Source organism: Cryptosporidium hominis (assembly GCF_000006425.1).
Source record: "Cryptosporidium hominis TU502 chromosome 7 CHRO017093, whole genome shotgun sequence".
NCBI lineage: Eukaryota > Apicomplexa > Conoidasida > Eucoccidiorida > Cryptosporidiidae > Cryptosporidium > Cryptosporidium hominis.
This window is the reverse complement of record NW_667301.1, coordinates 1-14,901: the sequence shown is the minus strand read 5'-3', so window position 1 is coordinate 14,901 and position 14,901 is coordinate 1. Positions and strand designations below refer to the sequence as shown.

At 32.3% G+C, this 14,901-nt stretch overlaps 2 protein-coding genes across 2 annotated transcripts; both read left to right on the top strand.

Moving 5' to 3' along the window:
* The first annotated feature begins 6,748 nt into the window (after positions 1 to 6,748).
* Positions 6,749 to 9,379, top strand: Chro.70425 (hypothetical protein). Its single annotated transcript, XM_661620.1, has 1 exon — positions 6,749 to 9,379. One exon carries the CDS (start codon positions 6,749 to 6,751, stop codon positions 9,377 to 9,379), a length of 2,631 nt encoding a protein of 876 aa, XP_666712.1.
* A 2,741-nt stretch (positions 9,380 to 12,120) lies between these two features.
* Positions 12,121 to 14,808, top strand: Chro.70426 (hypothetical protein). The annotated part of the gene is made up of 1 exon (XM_661619.1): positions 12,121 to 14,808. One exon carries the CDS (start codon positions 12,121 to 12,123, stop codon positions 14,806 to 14,808), a length of 2,688 nt encoding a protein of 895 aa, XP_666711.1.
* The last annotated feature ends 93 nt before the right edge of the window (positions 14,809 to 14,901 follow it).

Below are 14,901 nucleotides of genomic sequence, written 5' to 3'. Positions count from 1 at the left end.
TATTTGAGATTTGATCCCAATATATGCTTTTTGAGGAAATACCTGAATTTTCATTATCTTTAAATTGATTTAGGAAATCAAATCCAGATAAAGAAGATTTCTTTGATATTATATTTGCAATCTTCGGACTCAATGACTCAAAGTATTTAATGCCAAACAATTCAAGTAGAACATTATTCTTTGTCATTTCTAAAAATATTTTTTTAATTTTATTTGTATCTCTCAATTGAACATCACTCCTTGGATATCCAGATAAGTAAATTGTATTGGTAAACGACACTAGACTAACCGAGTTTATATAAATTACTGGTACAATTGTGGTGTCTATCATCTTTACTCTCTCCCAGCTACATGGAAATGGAGGTTCCAATTCGAAAAATATTCCAGGATAAATATATTCTCTTGGTTCGGGGAATAGTGGAGCATGGTAAATTGCTTTCAATCTTTCCTTGGTTGTCAAAAATATACCATCACTTTTAGTTTTTAAGTTAATAATTCTTTCTTCTTCCAACAACATTTCATAGAAAAACAATACGATGTGTTTGAAATCCAAGTTTCTATAATGTTCTGTGAATAATTGACTGAAAATATTAATAGTGAAGAATGGCAACTTTTCAAGATCATCTTCCCATGATCCAAATATTTGCTGGTTATAATCAGCACCATTCAAATCATTATAGTAAAAGTTTAAAACTTTATAAAAGAAGAACATATCAAATATATTGAACGATATGTTTCCGTGGTCCGTATTAATAACTTTAGGGAGTTTTCTTGATTTAATGTTAATACTCCAAATTCTTGAGATTTTCTTGAGAAGTTCTTTGCGATCTTTCAACAGTCTTGGGCCCTTATTAATGTATCTTTGTAGCATTCCTGCCCAATATACTGCTCTGTTAACTTGCCAAACAAAAAGCCCGTCACAGTTGAATCTGGATTTAACTTCTAGCTCCGAAGTAATTAAAATATTGACCTTCGGTGCTTTTTCTTCTTTTTTGTTTAGCTCTGCCCCTTCTTCATCAATACTCTTCTCTAGTTCTACAACAGTTCCGATCGACGGCCAAATTGATGGAATAGTTTCTGGAATATCATCTAGAAAAGTTTCTTTTTGACGAATACACATTTTAGATCTCCAATATCTACCTCTGAATCTGCTAAATTTCATTTTCGGAGCTGGCTTGTTTTTATTTAAGTATGGGATCTGAATATTTGAGAAATTTAAATTTGTATCCAATTCAAATATTGGGAAATAGCCAAATGGTGGAATTCGAGAATATTTCATATTTTCATGCAATGGAAGAGAATAAAAGCTGTCAATTTGATTCCAAGATTCATCTCTTAAATCTTTATTAGATAGGTTTGCTTTAACTAATTTGGCTTCTTCCTTCAAATAGTTAGTAAATAACATAAAAACTGATTGAATGCTTGGACTTGCATTGGGAATAGAGAGTTGAAGATGCTCCAGCCACGATCTAAGACTAAGATCTGAGGTTTTGTATTTTTGGAAAGCCTCCATAACATTGTTTGCAGTTATTTTCCAGTTGTTTCTCTTAGAAAGATGAGAGCTTTTGCTGATTGAATATGCAATAAATGTGCTCATATTAATTTCTATTTGATGTAGATTTCTGCCAGTCATAACATCAGAATGACCAATTGGCCTCTTAAACCCTTCTTGTAAGAAACCAACTATGTCTTCATAGTGTTCAGAAGGTAAATGAAGGTAACTAAAATAGGTAATTGGCATGCTATTTAAATCATTTGTTGACCTGTGAAATGGAGTCGCAAATCTGTAATTGTCATTTGTACTAAAAATAGATTCAAGCACTTCCATATTTCTAATTTGATTTTGATTTATAAAACCTTCTTGAACAATGTTCATATTAATTTCCTTATAGCCACTTTTTATATTTTTATTGATGGAATTAAAAAAACCAAAAAGTAACGCTTCTGCAACAGGGGCTGTGAACCATGGCTTCCACTGCATATTCATCTCAGGATCAGATTTAACTCGCTCAAGGTGGGAATTGATTACATGCTTAGACAGCAATGATGCCCAGCAAACTGTATTTGATGAATAATTTGGACTTGCATTGATTTTTTTAACATTCAACCACCAGCTACATAATCCATCTAAGGGAAATTCGAATTTTAATTCTTCCAAAAGTCCTTTTTTCGTAGACCCTTCAGGAACTTGTGAGTTGAAAACGCTCTTTGAAATAGTTTCTAAGTAAGAACTAAGAGAAACCAGCATTCTAATTTCAGATTCTGAAAGGTCTTCACAAGTCTCTACATTCCTATAGTAAGTATTTGGGTCTAAGCTTTGTAGGAACGGAATTATGGACTTTAGTGAAAGAGATGGAAAACTGGATATCTCCAATTTAGGTAATAACTCTTTCTCAATTTCATCAATATTTAACCTCAATGATGAGCTGATTGGCCTATTTTCCATGGAATAACTTAGTCTGTAACATTCAATTAAATTTTCACCATATTGAGTAGTGTCATGTGTTGGGTATTCTGGCAAATCAAATGTCTGAGAAATCCAGTCTCCTGCGTTTTTTACTAGGACTCTCACTAATTGCTTATTTTTGATCCACTCTTTATCTTTAAATACCCTGTAGAAAACATCACCAAATTGAGATTGAAAAACTTTTTTTTTTACAATCTCCTTAACAATTTCGCACATTATAATAGGATCGAATGATCCATGGAAAATTGGGTCAATCAATTTTCTCTGGAATTCCACAAAATATATTCTAAATGCATTCATCAGATTTGCAACCCATATGCTATCACACTCCGATTCTAGAGGTGGATTTGGCAATGAAAGAGTATCATCGATGAAAGGGTTTAACTTTAACCTTGTAATTGGGTTTAAACTATCTAATCCAATAATTTTGGGATCTTGATTAGAAGTGACTACTGGGGTATACTTTTTCTCAAACAAGTATTTAATTTCGTCAAATTTAATTTTATTCTTATCAAGCATCTTAGTTTTGCTTATTCCGCCCAATTTCAGAATATATTCTGTTTGACTCCAAATATTGAATGTTGATAGTAAATAAGATCCAATTGATGGCTGCAGCCAAGGGATTGTCCCTTTGGCTTCCTTTTCAAGTGATTCTCCAGCTTCATCAATATCCACAGTTGTGCCTGGTATCGAATCTTTAGGAAAATTATTAATTACCCAACTACAAAGTATATCTATTTCTATCTTGAATTGACTTGGCTCATTTAATTTTGAAAGAACCATTTTCATAGTGGTTTTTACTGAATTTTGGAAAGCAATTACAAAATTTACTTGCCAACTTTCTAGATTTGGGCATTTTTTGGAGATTAATTCAAATGTTGATTGTTCGATTGGTTTATCATCTAATTCACGTTGAAGTTCTCTATATCCTAATATTGCATCTTTTTTCAAGTAAAATTCTAATGCTTCAAATACGTTGCTTGGAGGATTAAAATCTGGGTATATGATGTTTTTAGGAAGGTCCCTTGCTCTATTTGAGAAAATTTGTGGGTTTGAATAAATATACTCGATTCTTTTTTCCGCCTTTACTGGCCCAGGAAAGTTCATACTTTCCATCATCAGTGAGTACCTAAGGACATATTCTGAAATTTTTGAATTCTTTATGAAAGGTAATTTATCAGCGAGAACTACGCTCAGAGGATAATTTACTGGATGTTTCCACCAAAGACACAAAGAGCTTACTGGGATTTCAACATCTTTTGTCCCAAGCTTTTTTAGATCTATGAAATGATTTGTGAATGATTCAATTATCGCTGCCAATACGTGGAGATAGTTGATAATATTTTGCTGAAGCCCAACACATGGTTGTTTATTTCCTGGTATAAGAATTGTATTAATATTGGCCCTGCATCCAAATGGAGTCAATGCATTAATTAATTTCTTATTAATGGGGGAGATAGTTATATCAAATGGTAAGAAAGCGAATAGAGGTGCAGAACAAACTCTTATTGAATATATTGATTCAATTGAATCGATGGTATTCTTTGGGTTAATATACATATTTTTTTCGAGATTCATTCTAAATTGGTTACTAAGCTCAATAAAAAAACTTGAGGTAACTTTCTTTGCTTTATTTGAATTATCTCTTGAAAAAGGAAATAGTTCATGCAAATTTTCTTTAAATAACATATTTGAAAGATGAATTCCAAAATCAGAAGGATTATATGGGTCTTTCTTTTCTTTTTCCAAACTCAAGAATGTTTTACATAGTAAAGTAATCGGAATAACTGATTCTACTGAGTTAGGGAATATATGCGAGATGAAACCCTGAGAAAATGAGCCAAAACAGAGCAAATAGTTAAGCTGAGATTGAGCAATAACCCCGCATTCTTCTAAAGCCCAAACATCTCTTGCAAGATCAACAGGTGCGGACGCCAATAACTCCAATTCTGATCTGGAATTGTATCCTTCTGTTGAACGACCTTTTGGAGAAACTCCTATTACACCGCAAAAAGCCAATTCTAATTCATATAAAATTCCAATCAAAAGCCTTTTATTTGATAAAATACTTTCATTCTTGCTAACTTCCAACTCTACATCTCTACATAATTCTTGAAGCAATTTATCTAAATCTGAATGGGTTCCTCCAACAACTAGATCAGCCTTTCCAGCAGAAGCTAAGCCTTGGACATAAGTTTTACAAATTTTAATTACATTCCCTCCACTGGGATCAATAACATTCCCTACCTTACTATTAATTGGGACGGTGTAATCCAAAACAATTAAGGAGTCTGAATAGCTTTCTGATGAGATCCGAAATATTAAATATAGTAAATATTCGGAAGGAATCAGCCAATAACTTAGATCTCTATAAACAATTTCATTAATGCATTCACCAGAATTACATTCTAATATTAAATCCCAAATCTGGTCCTTTTCATTCAAGTAGGGTGCAGCACCTCTTTTTGTGATAATCTTTTTGTATAATTCAAATAATCTGGATTTTGGAGCTTGAGATTTACTTGGTGGATTTATAGTGGTTTCTTTCATTTCATTATCATCAACTCCTAATATACTTTGTGATTGAATTGTATGTATTCTTTCCAAGTAAGCTTCTGAGTTTTTCATGATTTCAGGAAGGTATGATTCATGAGCGATCAGACACAGCTGTTCGGCAGCAGTTCTAATTATGTGACTGCTTGTAATCAATATTTCTCCATCTTTAAGAAAAAACTGAGTTAAATCACCATCCAGAAACCCTTTACTTATTTGAGAATTTCTAAACATTATGAATTTGACACACTCAGCCTTGAAGTTAAGAAGAGAAAAGTTTGGACCTGACTGATAAAGGACTGAACTATCTATCACATTAGGCAAACCTTTAACAAGATAATCTGATTCTTCATTAAATTCGCTTTGTGCTTCAACAACTGACTGCCATGCAAGAAGTAAACGAGCTTCTGGGCCTAAAACTCTTAGTTTTTCGGATATATTCTCCTGATTTATTAATTTAATCAAATCCACACCAGCTTTTTTTGTTGACGCCAACGCTTGATTGGCCAATGTACCATAGCTGCTTTTAATATTACCTCGATCAATTTCCCGGATGTCTTTTTTAGGTCTGGCGATAATTCTTTTTTGTTTCTTGTCTTCTAACTCAATTTTTTGTGGCTTTACAATTTTTTTCGCTGTATTACTTCGATCAATAGTAACAAGTTTTCGTTTTTCAGATTTAGGACGAGTGGCAATTAAATATTTCTCTTTATTTCCAGAGTCAGCAGTCACTAGACTCGTCTGAGTATATTTATCATTTAATTTTTTCCCTTCAGTTATAACTGTTTGTTTTACATACTCTAAAGATTTTTTGGCAGCCTCATCAGTAAAAACGCTTTTAATACCCCAGCTCTTTAATCTTTCCACATAATTCTCTAATGCTGGTATTTCTAAAACTTCAGGGCCATATTGTAAAAAACAATACTGAATCTCTCTTGCAACTCTATTACCAAGGTCTTGGAATGATGCCTTAAAGCCACTATTAAGTATACTAACATCGCTATCTATAACTTGTGGGGTAAATGGATCAAGCTCTATTCTGTTTAAAAGCCTTTCACAAGCTTGTATAATTTCTACAGAAACGAATAGGTCTCTACCACCAGAGTTCTGATATATTACTGGCAATTTGTTGGCTCTCTTTAAGCTATCAATCTCTCGATCTGCTAATTTCCAAGTTTCTGGATCTCTGATTGTGCGATAATTTACTGCATCCTTGGAAAAAATTAGTCTGGCTTTATTAAAAGAAATTATATCATTATTTTGATATTCACTACAAAATACATACCCAATAAATGTAGCAATAAATATTAGGCATAAATAAATATGCTTGAATTTGATCATTTGATCTGTGCTGTTCATATTTTTATATAACAACTTATCAAAAATATTTTCTAGTTATTCTTTACATCAATTGTCAGGTTATGTAAGATTTCTACAAAAATTCATTAATCATGCAATTTTACACAAATTAGTCAACATATATCTGCTATTAAATTCTCTTTTGAAGTTTGTTTTATATTATTGCATTACCGCTTTTATCTGCATGGGAACCACAAACATTGAAATTAGAATCTAAAAACTATGGCGGGTATTTTTCATTGGCATGCTATAAAAAATTGTATTGAAGGTCCGAAGAGTTTTGATCATATATCATTAATAACAATAATCAAGACGGTTGATGATAAATTATTTACTTGAAAAGATATATAATGACTATAAAGTGATAATATGGTTTATATAAACAAAGAACGAGAGAAAAGAAGTTTGAGTAGATGTTTGTTATTAATCATTTTACTAGTAATTCTAGAAATATTATGCGCAAATGGGGAAGGAAGAATATCCTCTGAAGAATATCCATCTGGGTTAGATAAAAATAAACAAGATGAACATTTAGTTAATGAATTAATTGATACAACTTCAGATCTGAAATTTAAACAGATTTTGATAGAGAAAACTTGCGGTGAGAAAGGAACAAATTATACTAAGGATGGGCTGAAATTTATTAAAAAAAATCTGGAAGAGTTCTCGTCAAATGAATACTACAGACTGAAATCTTTGAAAAAATTACCCAAAATTTATTCTGGAAAAAATGAGAAATTAATGCTAAGATCTTTTAAGGGAGGCGAAATTCTTGGCTCACCATTACGGCTAAGATCAAGAGTATTAAAGGACGAATTTTCTATCCCAGTTATTGAGGATGATTTTGCCATTTTTTCAGATGAATTAGATTCTAGTATTAATATTATTTATCCCAGGGTAATGAATGAAATAAGATATACAGTACTCTTGTGCGGCGGCGGATTAGTTACTATGCTGCCTATTGTCAGATATATGAAATTGTTAAACAGTTATGGAGAATACATGTCTAATGACCGCATAATTTTGCAAGGTATTGGCATTTATGAGAGAGAAAAGGCAGAGTCTCGACGTAGGAGCGCTAATATTGAGGCAAAATACTTGTCAACATTGCCATATTCAGATGAAATATATACCGGTCAGAGCATTAAAAGAGGTGGAATTATAGTTGGAATATCTGATTCTATAAAAGAAGAACAGGATTTAATGAAGTCAATTCTTAGTAAGCAAAATTTGGATGATGGATACCAGGGAGCAGTTTTAGGATTAAATATCCGTGCAAAAGAAGAATTGTTTGAAAAAAACAGAGAGAATGCTATGAGTGATGCACAAGGGCATTTCGTATACAGCTCTGTGTTTGATTTTGACTCTCCAAATGCATTGTTTACTATGTTTAATGAAAATTTATCGCCTTTTAAAAATACTAATATGGAATTCATGGCCAGCAATAGTAGGAACAAAATACCTCACCAAATAACAAGGGCTGAGTCAATTAAAAATACAACAATTAATAGAATAAAATCCAATTTGATGGGATTGGATAACAATTCAAATGAATACTCTTCAGAAGGATCGATTGAGACAGGAGCTATTGAGCTCGATAAGAAAAAAGGGGAAACAGTTTTGCCTTATGATGACCCAGTCAACCCAGAAAGTATTATAATTGGAAAGAGAATTAGGCCAAATGATCAAATATCAACAGGGTCAGCAGAATATCAAGCGAGATTAATCCCAGAATCAAAGCTAGCAGCTTCCGAGCTTGAACCTATTAAAGGATTTCCAACAAATGATAAAGTTGATAAGGTTATAGTCGAAATAATTAGTGAGCTAGAAAATCAAAATTATATCAACAATTTAACTAATTTAAAAACGTCAAAAACGTATACTGAAGCTTATAGACGTTTCCCTGCATATGTTTCTCAAAAGAAAATAATACCTGTTCATGATCAAGCATACATTTTTTGGGAGTCTCTAAGATTCTCGAATAGTATTATGGATAAAAAACATGGAGTTAATGTCTCTAACTTCCCAGAAAAAGCAAATATACCCAGCGATAAGATTTTGCCAAATAAAATACCGGTAACAAATAAAGAAATTACCAGAAGTTGTTATAGATTAATAAGATATTTTCAAAAAAGTGGTGTTCCCTTTATCTTCAGGGCAGCATCAAAGATTCAAGGAAGTAAAAATTATAACGTAAACTTCGTTGATCCAGCGAAGTCGGAGTACAATCAAGAGTATAAATTATATGCAAAAATATTATGTAACCAATTGCTACCGGAAATTTTCGTATACACATTCCACAATGTATTTGAACTTCTCATTTCTAAACGAGAACAGAAATACTTCAATGAATTGGATGAAAAGAGATTGGAACTCGAAGTACAGCAGAAGGAGGCAGATGCCTTAAAGAAGATACGAGAGTCAGTTATCTCAAGAGCACATATTACTCCATATATTGTCGAAAAACCATTTGAAAGGTACTTTAATGCTTGGAGGAGAAGCTTTGGGTACAACGGATTTATAGTATATCCCCGAATAAAAACCTCAGTATTAGAAAAAATGTACAATATTGCCAAGTTTGGCCCGCAAATTATAGAGAAAAAAAAGAAGAATGCTACTCCTGATGAAGTCAGAAGTTCTATTTCAAAAGCTCTTATTAGAATTATTGACGAATACTTTGCAAACTTAAATACATTGGATTTGTTCTTGAATAGAGTTCAAGTTGAAGAGTTTATTAATGGAACATTTTCAAACTTATTTAGTATTGCAATTAGTGAGTTAATTAAAAAAATGCCAATTGCCCCCGAAATGGATATTAAAAGCCATGGAAACAGTTTTCAAATAAAAGAGTTATTTGTGAGTTGTACTGATTATATTAAAGCAATATTAAATTTTAATAAAAATATAAATAAGATTTCTGACAATTTGGGTTTGGAAGATAATCTTAGTAAAAGTGGTTCTNAAAATCNNNAATTGAAAGTACNACTGATTTTTCATTAGGAATCAAACTTCTTGAAAGTGGGTATGAATCTGCATGTATGTTTGTGAGTAATTTATTAAAACCAAACATTATTGAGTACTCTTTGGCAATGGGGTCAAATGGTGCAATTACAAAATTGGCAGAAAGAATCAAAAGTTCCTTTATTCACCAATCTTTGACTGATGGCTCCAGTAAAATCCCTCTTGAACTTGGGTTGAAAATGTTTGAAAACAGCTATATTGATGTTTATAAAAGGGTATGCGAGCAGCATGGAATATTGTATTTTATACCAGCAAATGAGAAACAGTATTTCGACTCTTTCCCTATGTTTAATGAGATGTCTAAGCGTAGCCGTGTTGAATTGGCATCAGATACCATTAATTTTCTGGAAATTGAAAATATATTTTTAACTGTATTCGAAAGTATTGTAAAGCCCAGAGATAAAGGTAAAAAATTGGAGCTGTTTAATGAAAATATTATGGCAGAGTTTATTCTTGAAATTTTGATAGAAAAAAATGTTAACGTTCCTTCAGAAGTAAAGTCCCTCCCTCCATTCCCAGTTTCTCATAAATATCCTTGGTCGCCTTTTTTCAATAAAGGACTAAACCAATGGTGTGTAAATATGATCAACTCTCTTGTTGATCAGAGGTTATTAAGCAGCGCTAATGACAATAAAGTTTTTGATAGAAGTAATATCGGGGCAATAATTAAGTCAACATGTACAGAAGACATATTTCTAAAAATCCGAAACAATATAGAGTATGAAGCAGATGAAATTTTAAGGAGAAACTTTGCTTATCATCTTGCAACTTCTTTTGTATATTGGCATTATTATATTTCTTTGCCAAAATGGGTATTTTATGAAAATTGGGAAGGCATATATTCGTCAAATGCAGTAATTACACTTTCTGAAGAACCAGAAATTAGTCTAGTTACTTTTATTTTATTTAAATGCATTGCGGATCTAGAACATTTGGGAAATACTTTAAATGCAAGGGAAATGGCAATCATTAAAAAAGAACTTTTAGATTCAAACAATGATTTAACAAGAAATAAGGCAAATAAAGCCAAGCTTAACCTATGGAACAACACTTCAGCTAAGTCTGTTGATGGGGGAAGAGTTAGTTTGGCATACTTCCTTTTCCCTAACGTAATTAGTAGAGATATTCTTGCGAAAGTTACTCCAGAAGATGTTCTTGCTTTCACAGGACCTCATGATATATTTTGGGTTGGAGCAGATGAAAAAGAATTTCTTCCAATGTGTTTGAATTCGATTGAAAAATTAAACGAATATTTAAATTTTAAAAATTTAAATTCTAAGGAAGAAATAAATATTTGGATATCTAATGATACGAATTCAAGAGAATTATTCTGCAGAGATATTGCTGGTAGGTTCTTTTATCCAAGATTGTTTACGAACAGTGATTCTGATTTATCAAATGAAGTGAACCCTAAACAGATATTTTCAATAGAAAAGCTTAAGCTAAAAAGATCTCAATGGTTAGCGATTCAAGAAGCGATAAGAAGAAAGACTGAAAAAGAGCAGAAAGAATCAGTGGCGCATAAGGGTGAGGGAGAAAATCAACTGATCAGCATGAACATTTATTCGAGTTTTGTTCTTGACTTTCAAGAATCAGACGAATTAACTAATCCAGGATCCTTTATGAAGAATTGCATTGCTGTATTTGATACTGCAATGATGCTTCCAGAGGGAAGCCCTTATAAGTTGAAGATTTTGAACAAACCAAATGAAACAATCAGAGATATTTGTGATGAGTCCATGAAATTGTTCTATTCATCTGCAGTTCCAATGAGTTGGGACGAACAGCAATCTCAATTCAATCCAATTCCTTTAGATGACAAATATACAGTTTCTAGAATAGCTCTAGCTCAACATGAAGTCATATTAGAGCAAATCAACGAACAAAATGAATTAGGTGACTACTCAATTCGAAGTTCTGAGAGATTCAACAATTTATTTTCTTCGTTGATAGTAAACATTGGAGTTTCGGATTCCATCTCTAAGTTTATGGATATATGCTCTGAGTATATTTGGGAATGCATTAAGAGAAAGTTACTATTTCTTGGAAATGGTTACGATATTTCAAATAGTAATGATCTCATTGAAAATATTTGTAAAAAGTCCTCATATAGATACTTTATTTCAAACGTCCCAATTAAAACTGAGGAAATAGTATTGCAAGTAAAGTCTGGAAAAGAAATTTCAGAATGGCAACGCATAAGGTACAAAACAGAGCAGTGGAAAATGCTGCAGAGAGTATTTGACTCATTTGCAAACAGGTTTCCTGGGGGGTATGAGGCAGTTATTTCTAAAACATTCAGGCTCCCGAAATACATGCAGTTAGCGAACTTCAATACTAGTGAAGATATTTTTACTATTGGAGAAGATTGCAAGAGGGCAATGAGTTATTTAATTAATCTTCATTCTTGCGCTTCTAACTTCGTTGTAATTTTTGGGAAAGTAACCGAATTTTGTGATAATGTATCGCAAGCATTCAAACAAAGTAATTCATAGAGAGTTATGTTATAGTGACTGTCTTTCTTTATAAATAACGAAACTTAACACTTCTTATAGGTTAATTTGATTAATAAGTTTATATTTTATTGAAATAAATTCAATATTTCTTTGCATTTTTTAATAGCCGCTTAATAAATATTATTAGATCATAATTAAATTCATGTGAAGTTTATATGACGACTGCAGAGGTAGGAATAAAAAAGTCAAAAATTTAATCAAAAAATGAAACTAGATGAATTATTTCACATATCATTACTTATTCTTTATTTCTTAATTTTCCTGGGAAATGTGAAGTCTAGTTCAACTGTTACAAAGAAAGATGATATGGATAAAGAAGTCGCACCTGGACTACCTTTATTGAATAATGATGAAGTTTATAGCTGGAATACACTTAGGGATTATGTTGAATATTATGAAAGTAAAATTGAAATCATTCGAGAAAAATACCCTTCTCTGGAGGATCATTTAATAAAGAGTCAGTGGTTTTCTATAATAGATGTTTTGCAGTGTGAATATGAAATAGAACAGGAGAAAACATTGTTTCCTCCTAGAATAAAGATTAAAAACCTTCCAAAAATTATAAATGATGTAAAATCTTTGTGGAAGGAAAAAAACTTTCTTTCAGTTTCCTTGGAAAAGTCTGAATTTATACAAAGATGTACTACAGCAGTTAGAAATTTAATTTTTCATAAAAGCATTCAAGTGGAAACTTATGATAAGAGCTTATTAAAAAGTATATGCAACGATTCTTCAATAATGTTTTTTAATCCTGCAATGCTTTACGAAGAGTTGAAAACAAAAACGGATTATGACAAACAAAGAATTCCTATTTCAGGATTAACATGCATAGATAAACATAGGATTCGAATTGGGCAATGGTCTGCAATTGTGCATTTACATGCTCTTGATTCAGAAGATGGAAGAGATCGAATTTTTAGTCAAAATGATTCAATGGAACAAGATTTCCTTCCATATTCACCGCCTGATTCATTTCATACAGAAATTGAAGCTGAAAATTTTGAATTAGTATGTAAGGAAACACTGTCAGACTACTATTCCAGAGTTGAAGATAAGAACGTCATTTTGGAAATTTTTTGCAAAGATGCTAAGGATATTTATTACAATCATCCACTCGAAATACACGGGAAATACGCAATTTATGGTACTTCAATTGAAAAGCTCAAGTTAAATGAGATTAAAAAGAAGGCAGGCAGAATCAACCCACCATCTTTAATGGCACTTAATCTAATGGAATACCGCTCTTTAAGAATTAGTGAGTGGGTAGTAATCGTTGATCAGCTTGAAATAGACAAGAAATCTAAACCTCGTTATGACCGTATAGTTGGAAATATTTCAATAGATCCAAGACCATATGGGTTTATTGCATCTTTAAATTCTAGAGAATTTGAAGAAGCATGTATAAACGCACTAATGAGTAGAGTTAAGCAACAGGAGGAGATAATGAAACTGATACATAATTTTGAAATGAATCCCGAAAAAATGGAATTAGACGAAGTAATTGAATGGGAGCGTCAGTACTCCATAGAAGTCATTGAACCAGACACTTTTTGTAAGGATGCAGCGGGAGTTTATTTCGGTATTAGCCGTGATTCATTTACTGTAATGAGAGAGCTACCGTTAACTAATCCTCCACAGTTTATTGACCCGGGGAGAGGATTATTAAAAAGTGATTTACCTCCAAAGGTTTTGGACTTAAATAGTGAGAGATCAGCTCGTGGATCTGAGAGAATCAATGATATTGATTGGAGGGTTGAAGCATCTAGCTTTCTTTGGGAGAGTTTAATCAAATCAAGAGTTCATTCTAGAATTGAAGATGCAATAACAAATATTCAGTGGCAAGCAATAAAGCAGCAAGCAAATGGATTTGTTTTTCTAGATATTGGAATTGATGGATTTTATAATGGGATAGAGGACCCACCAAAAAGTATTTTTTCATTTTCAGATGATCCATTTGGAATGTACAGCCAATGCTTGCATGCATTTTCGGAATCAAATAGGAGGAAGACCAATATTAATTACTTTGATAAACTACCGAAATTTGATTATAAGTGGACAATTTCTAAAAATATATCAGAGAAGTTGCTTAATCGAGGAATAAATTCCGAAAACTTTGAAAGTTTCAAGGAGTATTCAAATCCAGTCAAACAGTCTTTATGTATGGAAGCAGTAAAGGAATACTTTGAGAGTGCAAGTGACTGCCCAATTGTTAATGACGAAATAGAGTTAATAAAATTCAGTGTAAAGAATGCGTTTCCAAATAACCCCTTTCCAGACGCGAAAGATCCAATGATTGCAGATCCAGACGGAGAACTTGAGGCTAAAGAGCAGTGGAACTTCATTTATGAATATTCTTTACAGTCTCGTAACCAAAAGCTGACGAATGATGATTTCAATGAAAATATTATAATTGTGAGTCAAAAAATGCCTCTTTCTTATTTAGAATTTAGAAATTTAGACTGGCGTACTAAACATGAATGTTATCAAGATATGGCGATTAACTGTATTCAGTCTTCATGGAAAATGGTGGAATTTAATTGGAAGAACCAAAATGTTCAAACAGATCTTGCATCTGCATTAGCCATATTTTGTGATAGCGCAGCCATTCTCTATTTTGAGAGAAAAAAACAATGGAGGCAATTGGTTAAACTTATGGAAACACCAAAGTATTCGTCTGCTTTTTATTGGATAAGAAGGGGATTTTATTTACCCAGGTCTTACAATCTACTAAAAATATCAATCAATAATGGTAAAGAGCGTAAGATAAGCGAAGAAGAGTTGGCAATTTATAAACAATCTCTGGCAAATAGCATCCTTGAGTTGGTAAAATATAGATATTTGGCTCCACTTACTGTTGATATTGAAAGAATTATGTCATTCTCTTGCAGTTGATATGTCAGTTGCAACAACAAGAGGGATTTGGATAGGACTTGTACCCGTTGACTCAGAGGTAATTATTGAAATGGAAAGGCTATCAAATAACAA